The 26,180-nt window shown below is 52.8% G+C and overlaps 2 protein-coding genes across 2 annotated transcripts in view; both read right to left on the reverse strand.

The window, feature by feature from the left end:
- fstl1b (follistatin-like 1b) overlaps window positions 1–22,895 on the reverse strand; it is a 38,246-nt gene extending 15,351 nt beyond the window's left edge. The window contains exons 1-2 of the mRNA XM_064329690.1: window positions 22,769–22,895; window positions 22,567–22,623 (exon numbers count right to left, since the gene is read on the reverse strand). Coding sequence (XP_064185760.1) covers window positions 22,567–22,623; window positions 22,769–22,771 — 60 coding nt within the window. The 5' untranslated portion in view covers window positions 22,772–22,895. The remainder of the gene's footprint in view (window positions 1–22,566; window positions 22,624–22,768) is intronic.
- The window catches only part of LOC135251854 (large ribosomal subunit protein eL24), a 19,718-nt gene continuing 11,922 nt past the window's right edge, over window positions 18,385–26,180 (reverse strand). Inside the window, exon 7 of the mRNA XM_064329692.1 lies at window positions 18,385–18,394. The gene's annotated coding sequence lies outside the window, so the exon portion shown is untranslated. The remainder of the gene's footprint in view (window positions 18,395–26,180) is intronic.

Raw genomic sequence — 26,180 nt, forward strand, 5'->3', positions numbered from 1 at the left:
CTGCAAAATGACACACATGAAAAAGCTACAGAGTGCAGCCGCTCGTTCACAGAAACTGCACGACCTCCAGTGTCGATGAATCTGAGGACTGGGGAATGTGAAAGAGGAGGTGTGGGAGCTGGATGGCGACGTGTGGAAAGGTGAGGTGTTTTGGACTGAGCCTGCGAATGGCTGACCGGTGAAAGGTGGAGGTGCTTTGGCTGAGCGCTGGGGGTAGTGGCTGACCGGTGGAAGGTGGAGGTGTTTTGGCTGAGCGCTGGGGGTAATGGCTGACCGGTGAAAGGTGGAGGTGTTTTGGCTGAGCGCTGGGGGTAATGGCTGACCGGTGGAAGGTGGAGGTATTAGAGCGGAGACATTCACACAGGCAGGAGAGAACAGAACTCAGCCTCCTGGGACTGTCAGCAGGCCAGCTACGATTGCTCTCTTTCTTTGTCCCTCCCGCCCCCTTTCCATCCTTCCAGGCCTGCGATTGGTGGAAGTGTACTGTCACTCAGACAGACGCAGGGCCAGAGAGGAAGGTCCAGAAAAAAGGGGGCATTGTTCTGTTAATGCCAGGTTAAGGGCAACTAATTTAACACACACACACACACACACACACACACACACACACACACGCATGCACACATACACACACTCACACGCGCACGCGCACACACACACACACACACACTCACACACACAGACATTAAATCTCCGCTGACCTCAATTCCCTCTGTCAGAGTCACAGGGGCTGACTGTAGATCAAGCATGCTCTCTTTCATCTTTCTCTCTTTTTTCTCTTCATCCCCTCCTCTCCTCCCCCGGCCCAATCCCCCTCTTCTCCCTGACAAACTGTCGCACACCCTTAAGATGGCAAAGGGATGCCTCTTTATGTCTGTGCTTTCAAATAAAGATTTGAAATGTTTAACTCTGCCCTAGCAGTGTAGTGTGAATGTGTGTGTGTTTAAACTGTGTGTTTGTACTCTGTGTTTGTGTGTGTGTTTGCACTCAGTGTGTGTTTGTGTGTGTGTGTGCTTGTGTGTGTGTGTGCTTGTGTCTGTTTGTGTGTGTTTTGTCTGTGTTTGTGGTGTGTGTGTTGTTTAACTTGTGTTGTATTGTGTATGGGTTGTGTTGTTGTGTCTTTTAGTACTGTGTGTTTGTGTCTGTTTGTGTGTGTGTGTTTGTTTTACTCATGTGCTGTTCTGTGTGTGTGGTCTGTGTGTTGATCCGTGTGTCTATGTTAGTACACTGTGTGTGTGTGTGTCTGTGTTCGTACTCTGTGTGTGTGTGCGTGTCTGTGTTCGTACTCTGTATGTGTGTGTGTGTGTGTGTGTGTATTCCCCTAACAGCGTCTCCACATCTGGACCCTGGAGCTGTGTGTGTTTTTCCTTCTCGGTTCCCATGGCGGTGCTGATCCCTCCCCAGCCTGTCCTGGCAGGAAGCCGACTGAGTCACAGCGTACATCACGAAGATTTCCTGTTCTCCAGCAGGCCCTCAAACCATTACTGCAGCGCAACTTGCCTCTCTCCACCCACAACCCCCAACACACACTCTACTGCAGCGCAACCTCTGCCTCTCTCTCTCACACACCCACACACACACACACACACTCTCCTGCAGCGCAACCTCTGCCTCTCTCTCACACACACACACCACACACACACACACCACACACTACTGCAGCGCAACCTCTCCTCTCCTCACCCACACACACACACACACAACCACTACTGCAGCACAACCTCTGCCTCTCTCACACACACACCACACACACACACACACACTACTGCAGCTCAACCTCTGCCTCTCTCTCACACAACACACACACACACCTACTGCAGCGCAACCTCTGCCTCTCTCACACACACACACACACACACACTACTGCAGCGCAACCTCTGCCTCTCTCACACACACACACACACTACTGCAGCGCAACCTCTGCCTCTCTCTCACACACACACACACACACACACACTCTACTGCAGCTCAACCTCTGCCTCTCTCTCACACACACACACACACTCTACTGCAGCTCAACCTCTGCCTCTCTCTCACACACACACACACTCTACTGCAGCGCAACCTCTGCCTCTCTCACACACACACACACACACACTCTACTGCAGCACAACCTCTGCCTCTCTCACACACACACACACACACACTACTGCAGCTCAACCTCTGCCTCTCTCACACACACACACACACACTCTACTGCAGCTCAACCTCTGCCTCTCTCTCACACACACACACACACACACATACACACTACTGCAGCACAACCTCTGCCTCTCTCTCACACACACACACACACACTATTGCAGCGCAACCTCTGCCTCTCTCTCACACACACACACTCTACTGCAGCTCAACCTCTACCTCTCTCACACACATGCACACACACAGCATCTCTTTCCCATTCACCCTCTGCTTTTCTTTTCCCTCTTCTTTCCCTCTGCCCTCCTTTCCTTCTAGTTCTCTCCCTCTGTTTTTTCTCTCTCTCTCCCCCCCCCTCCTCTCTCTCTCTGAGTAGTAAAGGACATGGTGGGCGAGGGTCTTGCAATCCATTCAGGGTCCATCTGTCCTGTTCAAGGGCACTCCCAAACCGTCCTCCACTCACCCCCCACCCCGCTTGCCCCCCACACCCTGCTCACTCCACCCCCCACCCCACTCACCCCCCACCCCCAATCCATCCACAATTACAATTTAAGCTCCAATTCCACACCACCTTCCCAGCAGAGGGGGCGGAGCCACACCACCTTCACAGTCACAGGCTCTCAAGATCAGAGCATTTGAAGGACTACCCAGGCAAAGCGTGTGCTCTTAGCGAACCGTCCGCTTTGCCACAGAGGAGAGTGTGAGTTTCAGCCGAACTGCCGCCGCCGCCGCCGCCAGGCTGTACATCTGCAAAGGGCCTCCTGACCTCTGACCTTTAACCCCACTACGCGCCCCCGCACAGGAGGGCGGCAGGATGACGGGGAGGGAGGGGCCCTGGGGGGAGGTGGCGGCTGTGGCCCCTCCCTCTCCACTGTGAGCTGACCCAGTTTCAGCCCCTGATTAGCCGCCCCCCCCACACCCCACCCCCTCACCACCCCCGACTCTGACCCCCGTCATTTACATTCCTCTCTGCAGCTGGAGGCCCCGTCCCAAAACACACATCCATCTTACAGCTGCTCGACAGGCCTACACCCACACACCTTTAAACACACACACACACACACACACACACACACACACACACACCACACACACACACACACACACACACACACACACTTACACCTTTAAACACACACACGCTCACACACACACACACACCTACACCTTTAAACACACACACGCTCACACACACACACACACTACACCTTTAAACACACACACACCCACACACACACACACACACCTTTAAACACACACACGCTCACACACACACACACACCACACCTTTAAACACACACACCCACACACACACACCTACACCTTTAAACACACACACACACACGTGCACCTTTAAACACACACACACACACACACACCCACACACACACACACACACACACACCTTTAAACACACACACACTTACACACTTTAAACACACACACACACACACACACACAGACACACTAAACACACACACACACACACTCACACCTTTAAACACACACACACACACACACACACACTTACACCTTTAAACACACACACACTTACACCTTTAAACACACACACACACACACACACACTCACACCTTTAAACACACACACACTCACACACACACACACACCTACACCTTTAAACACACACACACGCTACACACACACACACACTTACACCTTTAAACACACACACACACACACACACACATTACACCTTTAAACACACACACACCACACACTACACTACACCACACACACACACACACACTACACACACCACACACACACTCACACACACACACACACTCACACCTTTAAACACACACACACACACACACACACACACACACACACACACACACACACACACACACACACACACACACACTTACACCTTTAAACACACACACACACACAATTACACCTTTAAACACACACACACACACACACACACACACACTGTGCCAGAGCTGGCGCCCGGCTCTCTGTTCTGTGGGGCGGGCGGGGCCGTCCCGGCGGGTGTGGGTGCGGTCCGAGCCCGTGTCCCGGCGGGTGTGGGTGCGTCACGCCCGTGTCCCGCGGGTGGGTGCGTCCGCGCCCGTGTCCGGGTGTGGGTGCGGTGCGCGCCCGTGTCCCGGCGGGTGTGGGTGCGGTCCGCGCCCGTGTCCCGGCGGGTGTGGGTGCGGTCCGCGCCCGTGTCCCGGCGGGTGTGGGTGCGGTGCGAGCCCGTGTCCCGGCGGGTGTGGGTGCGGTGCGAGCCCGTGTCCCGGCGGTTTGGGCTCTGGCTGCTTTACTGCGGTACGTTAGCGGGATTATCTCAGCTGGTAAAAATGCGCGCGGTCCCGCTGAGAACAAGAGTGCACAGTCCTGCCCCAACCCCCCGGTGTGGAACCGCCCCCCCCGCTGACCTGAGCGTCAGGTGTACCTGCAGCACGTGCATGCCTAGAGAATGCCCCCCGACCCAAAATGCCCCAGAATATGACGTCAGAGCTCTCAGCTCTGCTAATCAGGAGCAGATGCAGCCGTGCATTCCTGAAGAATGAGAGAGAGAGAGAGAAAGAGACAGAGGAGAAAACAGAAAGGCTACAGCCTCACAATTCCTCTATCCCCCCCCCCCCCATGCACCCTGGAGATGAGCAGCACCCAACGCATCTTTCAGGGCTGCCTCCAATTTGCATGACACTCAGCCAATCACATGCAAGCGCTCCCCTGCCTCCCCAACGCTCAGCCAATCACAAGCCAGCACTCCTCTGACTCCCAGAGGCTCAGCCAATCAGAAGCCAGCGCTCCTGTGACACGGCCCGTGACCTGGATCGAGGAGAAGAGGCACCAGGTAGCGCACGGCGGTATTTATAAACCACGCAGGTGAGCCGGGGGGGGGGGGTCGCCAGGGACGCAGGCGCTGAATCAAACAAGCGGTCCTGAAATAGACGGACATACAGAACACAGCCGCCGCAGAAAACCAGCCGCGGAAAACCTGCTTCAGCCTGCCAGCTCTCCCGCTTCAGAGCCTCAGCGCAGCGACAAACAGTGCCATGACAGCCTAACTTACACACAGGCCCTCTGCGGCCCCTGGCCTACTGACCCTCCGCTGTGACAGCCTAACTTACACACAGGCCCTCTGTGGCCCCTGGCCTACTCACCATGTGACTGACCCTCCACTGAGTCATGCTCACTATTAACCTCGCTGCCCAACCCAAGCCATAATGAGGAGCCTGTCCCCTTCCTCCTGTGACCCTGCCGTGACCTCTCTGCTCGATCCATCAGGCACCAGTTTGGGGCAGGAACCCCCCCCCCCCTTTCAGAAGAAAATGGAGGATCTGATTTCATACGCTTCACACATTAAAGGGACAGTATATGTTGGACTGACAGATCCAGTACAATGAGCCAATCAAATGCTCCAGTGATCAAAATGTATCTACCAATGTGGATCCAGGGAACACAGGTGGGGTTATGTCATGTCAGTGACCGTCTGTGAGCATAAAAACTCACCAGAAACGTGACGGCTTTGCTCTGACCGCAAAGACACTGTGTGACCGACCAGACGCACAACAGCGACGGCGGCAACACAACATACTTCCTGCCGCATTTACCAAACCGGTATTACCACAGCGGCCACTGACCCACCCACAATCCCATGATCCTCTGAGAACACTGACCCACCCACAATCCCATGATCCTCTGAGAGTACCCAGTGTGAGCAGCAGGGCGCATGACCCACGCTGGGTTTTAATGAACTGATCCGCAGAAACGCAGACACAATAAATACCCACACAGGACCTGTACGCTGGGCACAAACGGGCTGCTGTCGGGGGCCGGGCTAAGCCTCAGCCAGCTGCGGACTAAACGCTCGGCTCTGGTCAGGAAAGGGTTAAACAGCTGGCCGGGGCGGTGAACATGCCCCGCAGTGTGTACCTGGTACCAGAGCACCAATCAGGAGGTGTCTCAAGGTTTTTTAGTTTTTTTTTCTCTCTCTCTCTCTCTCCATCTCTCTCTCTCTCTCTCTCTCTCTCTCTTCCTCCCTCTCTCTCTCTCTCTCTCTCTCTCTCTTCCTCCCTCTCTCTCTCTCCCTCCCCGGCCTCCTCCTGCTGACTGACAGGTTTGGAATCTCCGGCTCTCTATAAATATCGTTAATTAGGCATCAGGCCAAGCGAATTAAAGGCAATCATGCGTGCAAAGGTCCTACAGAAAGAGAGAGGTAGATAAAGACAGAGAGAGAGAGAGAGAGAGAGAGAAATTCTAAATCGCTTACAGCTTTAGTGACCCCGAACATACACTGACAATGACACACACACACACACACACACACACACACCAATTAAGTGAAATGGCTTATTTCTTTTGAATTCTTTTTCATTTTTTTGAGCCAGACAGATTTATTTTGTTGATGAAAGCCTCAAGGATGTTTTTGCTTTTTGTTCGGTCAAGTTACCCTTGCGAAAAACTTTTCAGACCAAAAGACTCAAGGGCTAGCCTTCAACCAATCACTGCAGCCTGGCGCTAGCTTGTCGCAGTGCTCACTCAACCAGACATCGCCACACCCGCCAACACCCGCATCTCCTCCTAGGAGGTGGTCGGCATTTTAGCTCGTGAGACAATCAGACCGTGTGAAATTAGGCGGGAATGTGCCTCGGAAGCTACTGGTGCAATAAGGCCTCACGGCCCCCCATGGGAGAGGAAGGCCCCCCCCGAACTCGTCGTCTGCACTCTGTCTGACACGGTGGGGAGTCGCCAACAAAGGGGAAGAACCGCCTGTGACTCAACAGGGGGAGAAGCAGAGAGCTGGCAAAGACTTCTGGGTAAACTCCAGGTAAGGCGAAACAAGGGAGCGCAGCTGCGTGAGGATAAAATCGGTTCAGGCGCACGTGTGCAAAGGGAAGCGTCGAAAAAGCCTTTGCTGTAGCGGCATATCTACTATGAACTTCACGAGCACAGTTAAGAGGCACTTTTTAACGCTGCATCTTTATTATTGGGGGGGGTGAAGCCCACAGCCTCAGACTGCATGTGGTGCCCCCAGCCTTTCACCCCCCCCCCCCCCCCCCCCATCGCCCCCATCGCATGGAACATTCCGGCACATCCGGCAGATAAGCGCCCGAGGACAGGCCCTCTCACGCCCCCGCAGTCCCGTCCGCTTCCTCCTCCCGATCTGACCTTCACGCGTTCCACAAGGTCGAGCGACGGCCAGCTCGCTGCTCTTCGGCACGGTCGACCCGATGGGACCCAGGGGGCGGGGCCGACGGGGGCTGGCCAGCCAATGAAGCGCAGCGGCGACGGAGCCGACGGAGGCCTCAGTCTGAACCGCCGCTCCCACGGGCCTCGTTCCCCCCGAACCCGAAACCCGGCCCCCCGTGACCAGGATTTACACACGCTCGTCATCTTAAACCGAGGAGCAGGGGGCTCTGCAAACACCACAGACTCACAAACTACAGGCTGGAGAATTTCTGGATGGTGATGAGTACCCTGTTTGTGTCGGGGAAAGAGGAAAAACCTTAATTTGGGGTTTTCCATTAAAACTCCGCTCAGGGAATTCCCAAGCAGACTTGCTGTGTGGAAATGTGCCGTTGTTCTTGCTTAATGTTCTCCAGCTTTATTTAAATTGCAGCCATTACAACAGGGCTCCAGTTACCCCAGAAGGCTTCTTTCTTATCTGCTTGTTTGTTTTAATCTTTTTTTAATGTCTTTTCAGTCTTGATTTTAATTGTAAATCACCTCGCGTGGGATAAGTGTCTTAGGAATGATCTCCATGTAGAGCAGGCCTGCAAACGAGAAAAGTTCTGTAAGGAAGTAGTGCTTTGCCACTGATCTTCCAGGACAGGACCCTGATGCCCGACCCTCTCGCCACCATCTAGTCCCATGAGGTTAGACAGATCTGAAGAAAAAAACGGAATTTCACACGGCAGGTGTTCTGCACTTCAGAGAATGATCTGCATGAAAAATTCTGTCTCAGAAACAGGCTTTTTAATCTCCTCTGCCCTCCATTTTATGGGGTGGGGGTGGGGGGTTGGGGATGGAGGGTGGAAGGTGGGGGTTGAGAGTGAGGGTGGAGGGTGGGGGGTTGAGGGTGAGGGTGGACGGTGGGGGCTTGGGGGTGGGGGGCGGAGGGTTGGGGGTGAGGGTGGAGGGTGGGGGCTTGGGGCGGGGATGGAGGGTGGGGGTGGAGGGGTGAGGGTGGGGGTGAGGGTGGGGGGCGGGGGGTAGGACACAGTGTAGTAGCGTGTGTCAGTCGCAGTGCTTGAGTAAAATTGTCAGGGTCCTTGCTTTCTACAGCCAAGGATGTGAGGAAGAGGCCAAAAAAAAAAAAAAAGCTTCACGTCATTGTTCCAGTGGGTGAGGGGCTGGATGGCGGTGCTCTGGAAGGAAAAGGCGCTACAGCGCTACAGCGCTACAGAGCTACAGAGCTACAGCGCTACAGCGCTACAGAGCTACAGAGCTACAGCGCTACAGAGCTACAGCGCTACAGAGCTACAGCGCTACAGAGCTACAGCGCTACAGAGCTACAGCGCTACAGCGCTACAGCGCTACAGAGCTACAGCGCTACAGCGCTACAGCGCGAGAAACGCGAGCTGAGCTCTTAATGTAGGCTCTCCCTGGGGGGCTCGGGCTGCCACGGCAACAAGTCGCACAGACTCAGCAGAAACAGCCAAGAAAAGCAGCCGTAACTACTGCTTACCCAGCCCCTATGAGTCAGAGCAAACCCCGACAGCAACAGGCCAACTATCCGAACAATGCCCAACCTGTCCTGCCCAGCACCATTACCCACAACACCCACCCACAGCTAGACCCTGCAGCGCCAACACAGAGTCCACACAGTCCACACTCAGTCCACACACAGTCCACACACAGTCCAGAGTCCACACACAGTCCACACACATCCACAGAGTCCACACACAGTCCACACACAGTCCACACAGTCCACACACAGTCCACACACAGTCCATACAGAGCCAACACAGTCCACACAGTCACACAGTCCACACACAGTCCACACAGTCCACACAGTCACACAGTCCACACACAGTCCACACACAGATCCACACAGTCCACACAGTCCACATGGTCCAGAGTCCACACAGTCCACACAGAGTCCACACACAGTCCACACACAGTCCACACAGAGTCCACAGACACAGGAGCGCATTCTAAGGGTCCTCTGAGAGAACGGTCTGAGGTCTCGGGGTCTAAGAGCAAGAGACGACGACGAGGAGCGAAAAGCACGTTCGGCACATTCCGCACGTTCCGCACGCTCCGAGCGACGGAAGTCCGGCTTCCAGACGGATCGCTGTTGGGCTGCGGAATGCTTTCCGGCACACGGGACCCTCCACGGAAAACGATGGAGGGGGGGGAGGGTGTCAAATTTTCAAATATAAAATATATACGAAATTTGTGAGTAAGACTGCCAACATAAAGAGGGAGGGTCCAAAAGCAACAGGGACAGAAGGGGAGGGGGGGAGGGGCGGCTTTAAAAATCGCGGCGTCTGTTTTCGCTCGTTCTCCTTCGTTCTTATTCACGGAGCGCACGGCTTCCCGCCGCCTCTGAGAGCAGAGATCGATTTCCCCTCCGCGGCATTTCCATAACCGACGCCCGAACGCCATCCATAACCAGAGCCAGCGCCCCGCACCGCCACACAGCTGACTTCAGCACTTCTGTACGGGTAATTTAGGGAATCTGTGTGTGTGCGTGTGTGTGTGTGTTAATGTGTGCCTGTGTGTGTGTGTGAGTGTGTGTGTGTGTGTGTGTGTGCGTGTGTGAGCATGTGTATGTGTGTGTGTGTGTGTAGGCGTGTGTGTGAGCATGTGTGTGTGTGTGTGTATGAATGTGTGTGTGTGTGTGTGTGTGTGTAGGCGTGTGTGTGCGTGTGTAGGCGTGTGTGTGCCCGTATAATGCACCGTATCAAGCAGCCAATCAATAAGACCAGCTGAGGAGTCCACTGCAGCCTGGGTCTGAGGGGGCATCACTGATACACCAGCACAGAAAGTCCTGCTATAAACGCAGGCCTTCCAGCGGAAGCACATCCATCACGCGGCGGTGGGGAGCGCGATCAGCGCAGCCGCGGGGATCACAGACGGCTCTGTGACTGCGGGGGAGATCTGCGCTCCACTTCCTGCTCTAATCAGCTGTTTGGGTTCAGTTCCCTCTCCGAACGCGGCGTCGCCCACAGGGGTCACATGACCGGCCGGGAATCAAAGCGGTCCTCTAACGAGCTCAGAGCGCTAGCGTCCGTCTCTCCGCTCTAAATCCGTCTGCCACAGCGCCGTCGTCGAGCAGCTGCGTCCTTCCATGCAGCAGGCCACAGCCCCCCCCCCCCCGCCTCACCCCCCCCCCCCCCCCCCCCATGCGGGAGCAGGAGCGTGCGGCTGAAGTGCGGTCGAGCGTTAGAGCACGAGCTCCGTCTGACCGGCGGGCTGCAGCCTCCGATTACAGGGCCCGTTCCCAGCATGCACTCTGATCTCTGATCCACAGACCAAATTACAGAGAAGCTCCCAGGAACCAATCGCACAGGGCCTAAGCAGCACTTTAATCATCGGGGGGCGGGGTGGCGAGGGGAGTGGGGGGGGGGTGCGTGTTTCTCCCCCCCCCACAGATGGTACGGCGGCCATCTTTACACTCTGTGCCGTGGAGACAGGAGTCGGGCCTGACCGCGGGGGCCAGCACACGGGCCTCTCCCCTGGTCTGTGTGAAGACTAATGTGCTCATTAAACTCTTATTAAAAACAAGCCAGGCTGTCCTTCACCCCCCCCCCCCGCTCCCCACCACAGGGAGCGGCAGAGTCTGTCTAGACTCAAACATTATCCCCTGAAAAGACCAAAACCGATAACGTCTCTGTCCAACTCTCAATTAATTTGTCCCATGAACAATCACTGTCCATCTAGCCAACACCAATATGTCAGCAGTCATAGATCTCCATTGTTGTCCAAAAAGCAGATAGATAGATAGATGATAGATGATAGATGATAGATGATAGATGATAGATGATAGATGATAGATGATAGATGATAGATGATAGATGATAGATGATAGATAGATAGATAGATAGATAGATAGATAGATAGATAGATAGATAGATAGATAGTATTAGTAGTATAGTAGTAGTCTCAGTCACTTTGGCTAGTATAAATCACAAAGAACCGGGCCTTTGCCCTCCTTAATGAGACTGCCTTTTCGAAATGTGGAAAGCAGTTGGGCATAACACTGAAATACTGAAAACAGTCCCCATCAGAATGAACAATGCGCTCCATTTTGAAGCTAATCTGGTAGAAATCATACCGCCCATGTTTTTCGTTTTAATAGGTTGCAATTTCTGAAAATGAAAACATGCCCCCCTGAGCTGTATTTAGTGACTCCAGTGTGCTGGTGAAATGAAGGGCTCTCCTGGTTGAGTGCTAGATGGGGCAGGAAAATGTCAAAAAGCACTCTGAGCGGGACAGAAACGTCTCCGCTTCCGGAATTTTCACAGAATACGTCGAGGATACTGAAAAATGAAAACTGCTGATGTTACCCTCGAAAACGCCATTTTTCAATAAACACACGGACACATAAAAATGCTCAGCTAAGCTTAAAAAACGAAACTTGGGTTTAACCGACAGTAAAGGATCGGGGTTATTTACAGCCGGACCTTCGACCCCCCCGCGCACGCACGGGCGCACGCAAACACGGAGGCCCGCGACAGAAAGCCAGCAGGCCCAAAAAGCCTGACCCCCAGACCGCCGCACCTCCTGCCAGGCGAGCCCTCAGGGTGAGACGGGACTACACGACTTTGAGAAATCTCCTTCTCTCTTTCTTTCTCTCTTTCCTTCTCTCTTTCTTCCAGGGTCACGCGCGCCAGCGGTCGCTCTGCTGAAACCAGGAAGCGGGTCGGCATTCCGGAGATTCCGGGTGGCGGGAGAGCGGCCCGTCTTCGGGATAATTGGTCCGGGAGAGCGTGAGCGCACGCTGTGCCCACCGGCCGGCTGTTTCCACGGCGATTCCAGGTTGCCACGGCAGCAGCATTTTTGGAAACCACAGCAAAACGAGTCTCAGGCACACTTCTGTTCTTAGGTCCCCCCCCACCCACCCTCATGCAGGAGGGGGGCATTCAGACAGAGCCAGTCCACTGCTCCCCCTCACAGACATGTATCAAATGCACTTCAGATATTCAGAGGTTTAAAAATTCATTTGGGGTTTAAAACTCGCTAAAGAACAAAGAAAAACCTTATTTGGGGTTAGTCTCCCACTAACACAGGCCAGGGGTCAGCACTGTGCTGCCCCAGGGGGAAGGCTTGTATACAGGGGGAGAGGGTTGAAGGTCAAAGGTCACTGTTTCTGGAGGACTTTATCCTATAAGCTGGAGGGGGTTTTCCATTTGGTCAAAAACATGGAAAAACCGTAGGAACTACTGGCATGTATGTGGTACATGGGGCTTGGCTGTGTTAGGGCCCATCTCACGCGATTCTAAGATGACATCAGCATCAGTGTCCCAGACTCATTACCTCCTGCACAAAACCGCCTGTTGTGTCCCGAGTTAACATTCTAACATCCACTCATTCAATTTACCTCCCCCCCCCCTTAAAAAAAACCAAAAAAAAAACTATCTATCATGAAGCTGTGTTTCCCAGTTCCACTGCTGACCGAAAACAAAGGCGTTTTGAGCCAGAATGGCGCCCCCCCGCCCCCCAGCTCATTTCACATCACGTTTGGCTCTGTGGGCCACATGTGTTTCACATTACCTTACCCCCCCCTTCGCTCTCAGGGCCCTGCTGCTCATTCCTGCTAAAGTGGGTCAGAATGACTGCCCCCCACCCCCCTTACCCCTGCACCCGCTGTCCCAACACGCTCACTTTAACCCATGCACCCCCATCCAAAACCAGTGACCAAGCGTTCTGCCCACACCTCCGTATTTAAAAACAGGGCTCTGGACACCGCACTGAGCTATGGAACACTCCGGCACACTGCCTGCCAAGGCTCGCTCCAGCCAGCAGAGGAAACTGTGGGAAGCGGCTCAGGAGTGAACCTCCATGTTGGCTCTAATTGTGCTCTGTGCGGCATTCTAAGCCGTATTGTGTTGCGCTTGCTGTAAATGAGAGATTCAGAAACAGGCTGATTGCGCTGCTTCCCCCCTGCAGGAAGCAGAAGGGCTGCGTGGGTTTCCTGTGCATTTAAATAAGGTCTGATTGTGGAGCGTGAGAGGGGGCTGCCTGGGGGGGGGCAGGCTTCATAAGGAGCTTATTAAGAAAGGGACGGGGAACCTTCTAGAAAGCGTCTCACTCTTTGGTGTAGACCCCCCCCCCCCCCCCAGCAGAGAGGCTCGTTACTGCACGGCTTTCATTACCCTCGGGATCCGTATCCCATAATTCATTTCAAAAAGTGTTTTTTTTTTTACTCTTTTTTTGTTTTTGGAGAAAGGGCATTGAAGCTCCAGAGTGCTCCTGGTGAAAGAAAGGGAAAAAGAACAAAAGGACACGGGGGTGGGGGGTGGGGGAGGGGGGGCGAGGAGAGGTGTAAATAACAGCCTTTCAGGGCTACGCTGTGTCTCAGGAATGTTTTTTGGGAAGAGCACGGGGACCGTTAACTCCCCACTGAACCCTGGGGCGGTCCGGCCCAGAGAGATTCCAGCACAGGCAGGGGGGCTAGCCCCAAAAACATAGGACCCAGCCTCACACCTAGGGCACCAAGGGCAGCAACGAGCAGGGTGGCACCTGGGTAGGACTCCCCCCCTCGCCCCTGCCCCCCCCCTCCCAAAAGAACCCACAGTGTACTTATTCTTCAGCACTCCGGCAAGAAACAAGGCGCCATAGCTTCTGAAAACAAAGACTCAGGAACATCTGCTAGCAGTTAAAACAGCAAACAGAGTGAGAGGGGGAGAGAGAGAGAGAGAGAGAGGGGGAGAGTGAGAGGGGAGAGAGGGAGAGAGAGAGAGAGGGAGAGAGGGGAGAGAGAGAGAGAGGAGAGGAGGGAGAGAGAGGGGAGAGAGAGAGAGAGAGGAGGAGGAGAGAGAGAGGAGAGAGGGGAGGGAGAGAGAGAGAGAGGAGGAGGAACACAGCTTCTCCCAGGCCCCCGGGCACTGAAGTCTGAGAGTTCTGTGCGATGACATCCCCCCCCCCCCCCCCTTACTGAAATTCCTCTCTGAATGTCTCATTTATCCAAACTGGACCAAACGAGGGCTTCAGGAATCCCTCCCACAGGAGCGGGGAGCAGCAGCAGCACCCACCCCTCTCTTTCTCCACAGCTCCTCTCATCCCTCTCTTTCTCTACAGCTCCTCTCATCCCTCTCTTTCTCCACAGCTCCTCTCATCCCTCTCTTTCTCTACAGCTCCTCTCATCCCTCTCTTTCTCCACAGCCTCTCATCCCTCTCTTTCTCCACAGCCCCTCTCATCCCTCTCTTTCTCTACAGCCCCTCTCATCCCTCTCTTTCTCTACAGCCCCTCTCATCCCTCTCTTTCTCTACAGCCTCTCTCATCCCTCTCTTTCCCCACAGCCTCTGCGTCTCTCTCCTTTTCTTTCGCTCATTCTTTCTCTCTCCTCTTCCTCTCTGCCACTCATCCTTTTCTGTGTCCCCTCTAGTTCCCACTTTCCTCTCCTCACCCAATCCAGTCCAGTCTAGTTCCAGTCCGACAGCGTGTCACAGGCATAGCACCAGGAGCAGTGCTTCCTGAGCCAACATGGAAGCAGGGTGAGAACATGGTGAAAATGCCTCTACAGGTGAACTAATGCTACAGCTGCAGCTTTAGCAGATACAGTGCAGGAGCCACCGCGATACAACTGCAGAAACAGCCATTAAGAGTTTCAGACTCTGGAGGGAGTCTGCCACCATTATACTCCACGAGCCCCCAGAAGAAGCCAACGTTAGAGATGCGAATGTTTCCCAGAATGCACTGCAGCTCTGAAACTCAGTCTGTGCGTACGTGCGTGGCGCAGAGGGACCGGCCCGGTTACCCAGAGCGCACGGCGAGATTAATCACACCCCCAAATCGGGCTGGCACACACCGCGTCTAAACGCCTGGGGCCACCACTCCATCCCAGAGAGACAGAGGGAGAGAGGGAGAGAGGGGGAGAGGGGGAGAGGGGGAGAGGGAGAGAGAGAGGGAGGGAAAGAGAGAGAGAGAAGGGAGAGAGAGAGAGAGAGGGTGTAACACTGTTGTTAATATACACGTTTTCTGTTATTATTATTATTATTATTATTGTTGTTGTTGTTTCCCGACCTTGTTTCCTGTCATTGTCTTGTTTTTATTAATCTGTTGATGTTTGAATATCTTGCCAAACTTTGACAAAACGAGTGACCTTAGAAGCATGGCCTGCTATGTTAGTGACGTTCCCAGACCCCCCTCTCTCTACCTCATCCTTCATGGTCCAGCTGGGACGTGGGGTCCTTCACACACACTCAACACAAGGACATAAAACACAAGCACAAAGCAGGGCCACACTGCGGGCCTTCCTCAGAGACAGGCTGCGGAGCCACACCCTCCTCCTCCTCCTCCTCCTCTGCCTCACAAACCCTGCTCCAGCTGTCCCCTCTGTCACCCCCCCACCCCCCCCGTCCCCAAAACCTCCAGCTGGCCTCTGCTCCAGCCCCCAGCCCCGCAGACAGGGGGTCACCTGCCCCCTGTCCCACCCCACTATTCAGGACAGCCTTGCAGTGCCCGGCAGCCAGTCAGCTGTCACACCATGTGACCAGTCAGCTGACCTATCACCTCACTACTGAGGAACTGGGGTGCGGGGTTATGAGGGAACTGGGGGTGGGGTAATGCTCTATGACAGACGTGCGGTAGAGGTCAGCAAAGACAGAAGTGATCTCTCGCTATCATCACCAGAACAATGTCCTACTTAAAGCATGTTCTAGAACAGAGGTGAGCAGCAAGGGCCAGATCTGTTACTGGTCTTCATGCCAACTTCAGGCCTTAATTACTTAACTAGCCCCGATATTGACGCCATCTGACATTTCTGGATAAGCACATGCATGACAGCTGAAGTCTGTTCTTGTGGCCCTATATAAAATGTTTTACCGTGCTGTAATCTAAGAGTGAACCAGTGTTCCTATATATAGCCAGTTAGCTCATTTAGGCGGGGTAACTGGTGGAAACAATAGCCTGCACACACACACACCGGCCCCACAGGACCAAAACTGCCCACAACCTGTTCTAGAAAAAGGCAATTCAGCAAAAATAAAGAATAACGTGAATCAAGGTGAAGAGACCCCCAGAGACCTTGCCTACTGCACAACAGGGGTCATATCATCTACCCCACAACCACTGCGCCTCAGTTTCTCTCACCAGAGACCCTGCCTACTGCACAGCAGGGGTCATATCATCTACCCCACAACCACTGCGCCTCAGTTTCTCTCACCAGAGACCTTGCCTACTGCACAACAGCGGTCATATCATCTACACCACAACCACTGCGCCTCAGTTTCTCTCACCAGAGACCCTGCCTACTGCACAGCAGGGCTCATATCATCTGCACCACAACCACTGCGCCTCAGTTTCTCTCACCAGAGACCCTGCCTACTGCACAGCAGGGCTCATATCATCTGCACCACAACCACTGCGCCTCAGTTTCTCTCACTGGGATGGGTGTCTGTAGTCTGTAAGCGCTTGAAAGAAAGAGAGAGAGAGAGAGAGAGAGAGAGAGAGAGAGGGAGAGAGAGAGAGAGAGAGAGAGAGAGAGGAGGCTTCTCACATGAAGAGGTTTTCAGCTTGGGCCAGGAGACTTAAACCCACACAAGATTCTTAGAGCTAAATCACCTCTGGCAGTGTGTGTGTGAGCCTGGCGTGGACACAGCGCGCGCCATTACAGCTAAAACTCGTCTTTCTGAGTTTGCTTCACACTGAGCGCTCGGCTGCGCACACAACATTCACACAGACCTCCGCCGCCGAGCCTCCTGGTTTCGCAAGCGCTGAGGCTAACTCAGCGGGGGGCTGCAGCAGCACGGAGTAAACACATAAAAAACCCCCATGGTGCAGTGCGGCCTGTCACACGGAGCTCACCGCTCTGCAGCACCACGCCCCGTCCGCACCGGCAGAGCGGAGCGGCAGAGCGGAGCGGGACGGAGAAGGCCAGGTGTTTTACGAGGGCGCGAGGTGTGGGGGGCGGAGAAAGTCGCCCAACTCCAGTCCCGTTGGGACAGACGACAGCCGCTGGTCAAACAGCACCCCCCCCCCCCCCCCCACACACCCCCAACATCCTGCCCAGATTCTACCGCGGTTAAAAAATCACCACGTCACACGAACTTGCTCAAAAACTCCTCTCACCATTTTCTGCAGAACACCGCTCTTCGCACCGTGGTGTGACCGTCTTCACACTGGAGCGTGCTCAGTTTCACCGTGACGCTGAATGGCGACGCCCCTCGCGTAGCCTGCCGATCGTTCAAGTGCTTTATGCTCTTCGGAGGGGCTGGGTGCTTACCCAAGCAGTTCAGGCGTAGCATAATGGCCCGGGGGCATAGCCGCTGTGCAACACTGGGGATGGACTCGAGCCCGCAGCCCCTCTCTGACCCCCTGATCAGAGGGCGGGCTGAATGCCCCCCAGGCGGGAGGGGAGGGTGAGGGGATGCCCGGGGGAGTGATTTGGCGGCTGTGGTGTTTTAGCGGCTGGCGTTTGAGGAGGCTCTTCTCAGCAGAGCGGAGCGATGGAGGACAGGTGACACGCGGGCAGGTGGCGTTTGGGCCTCAGGTGCTGCAGGACACGCCCACACGCACACACACGACTGCATCACAAGGAGAGCAGATCACACAGCGCTGTCTGCGGTCTAGTTAATAACTCTACAGACTTAGCCTGTGCTTACCCTGTGAACTGGACTCCATGTTCATGGCTATGGATAACTGAAACTTTATGAGAATTAAAGGACCTGCGTTCCTGTAGTTGTTGCAATGGTATGCACTTATTGTACGTCGCTTTTGATAAAAGTGTTTGCCGAATAAAATGTCTGTTTTCACCCACTTTTCTCATAGTGCAGGGAATACCAAAGCTCACTGCAGTATTCTCTCTCTCTCTCTTCTCCTCCTCTATAGCTATCATTCATCTCTCTCTCTCTCTGTCTACACTGTATACCGCAAATATATTTCTCCATGTTCTCCTCTCCCTCTACCCACCGTCCCTCAGTACAGGACCCCCCCTTATGAAATAGTCTGGCTGTAGAGCGCACATTCCTCCACGTGCCCCCCCCCCCCACCCCCCACCCCCCACTCTTTCAGTACCCCTGCATGTGGGACACTCTAGCCCTCCTCAGCCCTTCACCTACGAAAAAAGTGTGGGAGACCCAAACCCCCCGCCCCCCGGACAAGCCCCGCCCCCGTACGGGCCACATGCAGTAATGCCGCCGCCGGAATGTTCGGCCGGGCGGAATTCCCGGGATTTGGCGGGATTTTAACGGCGACGCGGCGGAACTCTTACGAGAGAGGAGGACAGAGCCACGGGCGCGGCCCAGACCCCGCTATTCACCCAAAACGTCCCGCTCTGCAGCAACGATGAGAAACTGCATTTTTATTAAACAGCATTTATTAGGAAGGACATAGCTGCCATTATCTGATGAGTGAAATCCCTGGAACACAAACGTCCAGCATCAGCGCGACACAATGAGAAACAACCCCGTCACACCACACGCCTGGAACAGCCACGCAGAGGCAGGAGGAAACTCATTCCTGTCCCGCTGTATTTATAGTTCTGTCTATCTCCCCGCACCCCCCGCCCCCACAGCCCCCCCTCCCCCCCCACTGTGCCAAACCACAGCGTGTTTTATTTATCATACACAGGAATGTTCCTCCTCGAAGAGCAGGAAGCCTCTCAGAGGAATTCCGCTATAAAGCCGCGTATATCAGCTGTCGAAACTTTCACAAGCACAGAAAATACCCCCCCCGCCGCCCGCCGCCCCCCGCCCCACGCGCGATGGCTTCCATCTTAATTCGAGGGGTGGGGGCTGGGGGCCGATGACCTGGCAGCAGTGAGATTATAAGTCTGTGAGCAGGGCAAGAAGCACATGACTGCCCATCACATGTTAAATACAATTTAATCGCACCCCCCCCCCAACTTTAGGCTGAGCACTGCAGAGTCTCTCTGCCGCTTCCTCAGCCTCAGGAGTCTGCCACACGGCAAAGCAGCTGAAACAGGTCATGTGACCAACAGTGCCCCTGTTCTCTCTGCTCACCTGTACTCACCTGTACTCTCAGCTCAGCTGCACCCAGCTCACCTCGCTGCCAGGTGACTGTTTCCCACAGACCCAGCCCCCCCTCCATCACCGCCACTAAATAACATATTAAATATAAATACGAAAGACCGTCCCACTGAAACCCAGGCGCCGATCATGAGACACGTTTTTTCGTGCTGTGGGGGGGGGCTGTGTCCTGTCCACAGTCCGCAGCAGGGCCCCACTCCCAAATCCCCACCCCCCCCGTCTCCACACACAGGGTGGAGCTCCACTCACTGACAGGAGGTCCCCCATGCAGGTCCTGATTCAGGCTCAGTCAGGTGAGCTGGAGTTACTGACCGATGGCCCACAGCGTCACAGCTGCTAGCTCTCGGACGAAGCTGCCAAGCTGAGCAGTGGTCTGTAGCGGGTCTGTATCGGGTCTGTAGCGAGTCTGTAGCAGGTCTGTAGTGGGTCTGTAGTGGGTCTGTAGCGGGTCTGTAGCAGGTCTGTAGCGGGTCTGTAGCGGGTCTGTAGCGGGTCTGTAGCGAGTCTGTAGCGAGTCTGTAGCGAGTCTGTAGCGGGTCTGTAGCAGGTCTGTAGCAGGTCTGTAGCGGGTCTGTAGCAGTATGCTGTTTCCAACAGTGTCACAGTCTTAAACACCACACACAAACCAAAACGGTTTAGCAGCCCCTGCCCACAACTGCAAAAAACCAGATCTGGACACAGAGCTGCACACAGAGCTGGACACAAGGAACAGGGATTCTGACCGCTGACTGATGCTGAGCTGGGGAGGGCCACTTTGGGTGTGATGTCACAATGGGCGTGATGTCATAATTCTTTAACCTCCTTAGCACGTCCCTGTCCTGAGCCTGCGACTGCCTCCTCACCGAGCGCACCGACGCAGCGGACTGGCGATCGGAACACAGCACCGCGCGCCCCCCCGAAACGGCGACTCAAACAAGCCGCCGGCCGGGACATGAAAGCCGAGGGCCACCCCCCCCCCTTCCTAAATTACAACCCCCCCCCCCCCCCCCCCTTGACACCTAGAAGTAGGACAACAAAGATGCGTCCAGGTGTTCGCCAGCTGTTGGGAGAGGGCCAGGGACACAGCGTGTGTCATTACAGGCCTGCGCACCACCATCACACAGGCCGACCCGTCGGGACAGGTCAGGGGGACGGGGGGCGGGGAGAAGGGGAGGGGCGGCAGGAGCAGGGGGGTTCATGAGATGCCGAATTAAGATAACATGTCACAAATGTCTGGGCCAAATCAAATCAGTGTCCCCTGAAAACAAAGGCTAAAGTAGCCAACAAAAAAAAAGAACTAATTCCTTGGTTTCCAAGGAGACCCAAAACAAGAACTGGCTGGACACATAAACCTAAGTGATGACCTCATCTGCCGTTTAAAGAAGAATAGGTCAACGTGACAGACTGGGACACAAGCAGCTACTGTTCTTCAGCGTCGCTACATTGTTGGAAATTACCAAAAAAGGTAAAAAAGAGCTTTTGTTATCATTTGTGCATAGGTGTGGTTTTCTGTGTATGTGCGTGTGTGTGTGTGTGTTTGTGAGTGTGTGTGGTGTGTGTGTGTGTGTACACGTGTGTGAGTGTATTTGTGTGTGTGTGTGTGGTGTACACATGTGTGTGAGTGTGTTTGTGTGTTTGTGTGTGTGTGTGTGTGTGTGTGGTGTGCACATGTGTGTGTGTGTTTGTGTGTGTGAGTGGTGTGCACATGTGTGTGTGAGTGTGTTTGTGTTTACCTGCTGTTCCTCAGTGATGTCAGATGTCTCAGTTTGCTCACAGCAGTAATTTAGCAAAAAGGTGTGAAGACTGGGACCTACGGCCAAGCACCAGCACGGGCACAGACCCCAAAACCCAGCCTCCTACCACAAAAGACAGCTGCATCTACACAGGGCAGTAACCCCCTCCTTCAGTAAACCCAGCCCCCCCCCCCCAACCCCACCCCAGCAGCAGGGCTTTTCATGTCTGAAACTCTAACAGCTGCCACACAGGAATGTCCATCTGGGCCACCGTACGCTCCCCCCCGCCATACGGTCAGTTAATTAACAAGATAAACACCATAAAGCAAGGTGGCACCCTGGGGGTCGCGGACCTGTTGCAACAAACTGACAACTGTTTGTGTTTTTCTTTATCACTCTCTTTCTTTCTTTCTTTCTTTCTCTCCTTCTACTGTAATGACCAACCCCAGAGTCGCACGCACGTCTGTGGGTGATCTGGTTCCAGCCTGTCGCTGGCCTCCAATGGGAAACAATGACCAGACACGAGCTGACATCTGTTGCGTTTGTGTGTGTGTGTGAGAGTGTGATTGTGGGTTTTTTGTGTGTGTGTGTGTGTGTGCGCATGTGTGTGGGCTGGGGAGGGTTACTTTTTGTCTTGAAAAAGAATCTGAATGTGTGAAATGCCGATTCACAAGACTAAAAATACACACATAAGCAGATAATATAACATAAGTACACAACATGGACACTGTTCAGTGCCCAGCACCAGTGTCAATATTTAGAGATAGCATTAAACATATTTTGGAAAATGAGCACCCTCATAGTTTCCTTCAGCTGACCACTGTTAAGTGGGAAACTTTGCACTGACCCTGAGTGTGTTATAATATGTAATATAGTCAATATCACATAGCAGGCCTATATTATACACTCTCAGAGAAGTATAATATCACATAGTCTATTCGTCCATTAGCTCATTAGATCCAAGTTTCATAAACCATCTGACATGTCCACCAGTAGCCTAACAGGCATCTTCTCCCCACTGAGGTTTTTGATTATGTTTAACCCTTCAACCCTCGAGCCGCTTTAAAAACCCCAATTTTAAATGCGTAACCGCTGGATACATTAGCGTATACCCGCCACTCGCCAAATAAATAATAAACAAGAGTTCGAAAAGGCTAATAAAAGTTTCAGTGGCTTTGCCATGCCATAACTATGTTGTTAGGTGTACATACGGTCTTTCCCAACACAGGTTTAAAAAACTGTTTCGTGTAAGTAGGTTAAGAAAACATCTGAAAAAATAACTTGCAGCTGTTTTATATATAATATCTATCTCGACCGCTTAGGTGCACTATAAACAGTAAAAAAGAAGTCCATACATGTTCCGTTTGACTGCTGTGGGAATATGTCAACAGACAAAAAAAACGGTAAACTCCAGACAGCATCACTCAAACCGTATTTTACAAACACAAAGACTCGTGCAAACAGGTCGAAGTAATTGTCCGCGCTCGTGACCACTTTGGAAAAACAGGGCAAACGTTTCGACCCACGCAAAGTTTTCATGAAGCGAACAGACATTGTAGTTATTAGACCTACCTCGGCATGACAAAAGGCGATGGCCAGAAGAACAAGTACGGGGATACTTCGAAACATCTGCGGAGAGAAGAGAAGAGGCAGATGCGAGAGGTTGAGAAAAAAAGGACAAGGAGGGAAAAACGCCGAGCTCAAAGTGCACATTAAAGTGAAACACTTTCACATCCAGGCATGGTGTTTAACAAAATGCTCTTCTAATTCGTACCATTTTGAGGAGACCGTGGCTGCGGTGGAGAGCAAGAAGATGAAGACGCTGCGTCTGGTCGCGAGGAGAAGAGATTTCAGGAAATATGAGGAGCGCTGAGGAATTCGTGCCCGGCAGACTCTCCCCCCTTGTGACGTGGCCAATGAGCGTGCACAACGCCCGTAGCCCAACAATGCCAAAAGAGAAGTAGAAACCAAGAAGAAGGGGAGAAAGAAATCAGTCTGTCGATGACGATATAACAGCCCATTTCGTGAGCAATCAGATTATCGTTGTCGTGTGTGTCATCGTTGAATACAATTCGCCGGTATACACACCTTTCTTGATCAAATTAATCGGGTGATGTACATTTCGAGTCGCTTTTGGAAGTTGAAAAGTTTGAGTTTGCGTTGTTGCATTGGAAGCATCCGCACACCGGGGACACCGTAGCTGTATTGACACATCATCAAATCTCAGATCTCTGAACATCAAATCTCAGAGGACAAAAGCTAACAGTGTCCACCCTCTACCATTCTTCATGTTATGCATTTCCACCCTGACGTTACTGCATCAATGCACTTGGTGCATGACTCAATGGGATGCGTTTGAAGGAAAGATTAGGATTCTTTCAGGGTGTCAAACCTGACATATTTACTAAAGAATTCCTGCACATTTAACTGTTCATGGCCGTTTCACGAAGCTGGATTACTGAGTTAGCTGGATAACTGCACTCAGTAAAAACGAAATACTCCCCCAGCATGGGCGTAGGAAGCGGGTGGGGGGACAGGGTCAGACATGGGGATGGGGGCTGCGGCTGGGGGGGGTGGCACATTTACTCCTCAGCCCCCCCACTGTTAAACTCACTGCTACATCCCTGCTGCCCAGTGCTTTAATCTTAGGGGCAGAGGAACAGAATAACAGCTTCAGCTGGAACTACAGTTGTACAGCCACAATGGGCGGTCAGTCAGTGACTTCTTTGAACAAATCAAAAGGTTTTTTCCCCCCACAAAAGAGGGCATTGATTGGTTGAAATCAGCCAATCTCTGACGCCTCGTGGCAGCCCCGCCCATGTTTGGTATCCTCTCTCTCCCATCACTACCCATTCGGCGATGGCTGCACAGACAGCTCCACCAACGTCTCATGCTGCAGTGAAAGAGCTTCATCAAGGCGTAACACTTTTAAATAACACCAGAAGTCTTGTTTAAGAGAGAGGAATGGTGTAAAAAAAAACATGCGTAAATTGCGTTTTACTGTAATCCTTTCACGCTGAGAATGTGTTTGTGTGTGTGCATTTGTGTGTGTGTGTGTGTGCAACACATCAGTTGTCCTTGCACAAGAAAATGAAACAAATCGGCTGTACTTCCTTGAGTGACACAATCTGCTGACTCGGCAATGGAGACAGACATATATCCCAATGAAGAGCAAGGCCCAGAAGGTCAGTATTAAATTACAGGCAAGGTCTGATTCAATGGCTGCCACAGAACAGACACCTCGGTCTGTGGGTTGTTGCAGCTGAGGCCCAGGCCCCTGGCATGTGTCTACAGGGTTTTAATCATTTTTATTGGTGCATAAATGTCCTCGGACGCTCAGTCGTTTCCCGAACCTTGGGCTGTGACAGGGGTCGAGGAGGGTCACTGGAAAGCGTGCGGAAAGCATGTGACACTCCTTCCCAAGGACAAAATCTTTAGTTTGCATTTGTATCCAGTTCACTAATACTAATATATTAACATGAACACATTAATTAAACTGAATGCTTATCTGGTTGGTGCTTATCTGGTTTGCAGGTCGCAAAGGTTAAAAAATAAATAAATAAATAAAATTGATCGCTGCAACCGAAAGAGTGCTCCTGCCCTCTCAGGGCGTGGGGGTTATATTTTGGCACAGATCGGTGCACACGCTCGCCTGGGAAGACTGTGCTGCTGTCCCCTTAAGCATGGTACTTTACCTGGGCTGTTTCGGAAAAGAATATCCAGCTCTATAAAATGACGATGGAATATAAAACATATAAGCAGTGTAATTCCCAGTGTGTGTGATTCAGGGAGAGAGTCAGTGTGTGTGATTCAGGGAGAGAGCCAGTGTGTGTGATTCAGGGAGAGAGCCAGTGTGTGTGATTCAGGGAGAGAGCCAGTGTGTGTGATTCAGGGAGAGAGCCAGTGTGTGTGATTCAGGGATAGAGTCAGTGTGTGTGATTCAGGGAGAGAGCCAGTGTGTGTGATTCAGGGAGAGAGCCAGTGTGTGTGATTCAGGGATAGAGTCAGTGTGTGTGATTCAGGGAGAGAGCCAGTGTGTGTGATTCAGGGAGAGAGCCAGTGGTGTGATTCAGGGAGAGAGTCAGTGTGTGTGATTCGAGAGAGCCAGTGTGTGATTCAGGAGAGAGCCAGTGTGTGTGATTCAGGGAGAGAGCCAGTGTGTGTGATTCAGGGAGAGAGCCAGTGTGTGTGATTCAGGGAGAGAGCCAGTGTGTGTGATTCAGGGATAGAGTCAGTGTGTGTGATTCAGGGAGAGAGCCAGTGTGTGTGATTCAGGGAGAGAGCCAGTGTGTGAGGAGGGCACGTCATTTTTCCATTGAAAATGAGCTTTTTTATGAGTTTGACATTGTGCCACGGCCAAAGTCAGTTAAGCAAAGAGGCATTATACAGTGAGTGGGCTAAACCACAATGCATCTTCTTCCTGTCGGCTGAATTTGAATTGGTTGTCTGGAATGCTGGAGAAAGGCAAGCAGTACCGTTATCATCGTTTGTTGTCCATTTCATTTAAATTCAGCAGAGCTGAACAGAACCATATGGGATTCTATATTCTCCTTCAGCATGCTCCTCCATGTGGTTTGGATGCGTGCCGCACAAGGTAATGCCCAAGCAGTGGCTGACCATCGCTGCTTTGAAGACCGCCTGCTAAAAGCTGTCCATATTTCAGCTTCCACCTTTCCCAACGTAAACGTCCAGCGAGATCTGCTCTCAATGTGAGAGAAGACTGCTAACACTGCTTTGGTGGCAGGGAAATGCGCTCATCTGACTCACACTCGATCAGATTCACCTCCAAAGATGTGCCAGCAGCAAATGAGGCAGAATTCAAAAGAGAAAAATTGCATGCAGACTCCCCTGAGCTTCACAAAAATTATGTTATTTTCACTCATGAAAGAGTCTTACTGTTGGTCTTATAAACACTGACTGAGATATTTCAGAGGCAGCTGGGTAGACAGGGAGGTAAAGAGTGAAAGAAGAGGAGAAGCAATTTCTCGTTCTGGTTCTGTACTTTTTAAATTAGGTTATTGGACCCCGGAGAAGCCGGTGCATTTGTGGACTCATTATAAGTGAACTGAACGCAGCTGAAGATAGCATCGCCTCAGCTTAAACCCTTGTCAGATATCTAGTGTTTAGATTATGTTTAGACAAACCGTGCGACTCAAAAGCGAGAGTCCCCATTGGGAAGCGGGAAC

The sequence above is a fragment of the Anguilla rostrata genome, chromosome 3 (genome assembly GCF_018555375.3).
Source record: "Anguilla rostrata isolate EN2019 chromosome 3, ASM1855537v3, whole genome shotgun sequence".
Taxonomy (NCBI): Eukaryota; Metazoa; Chordata; class Actinopteri; order Anguilliformes; family Anguillidae; genus Anguilla; species Anguilla rostrata.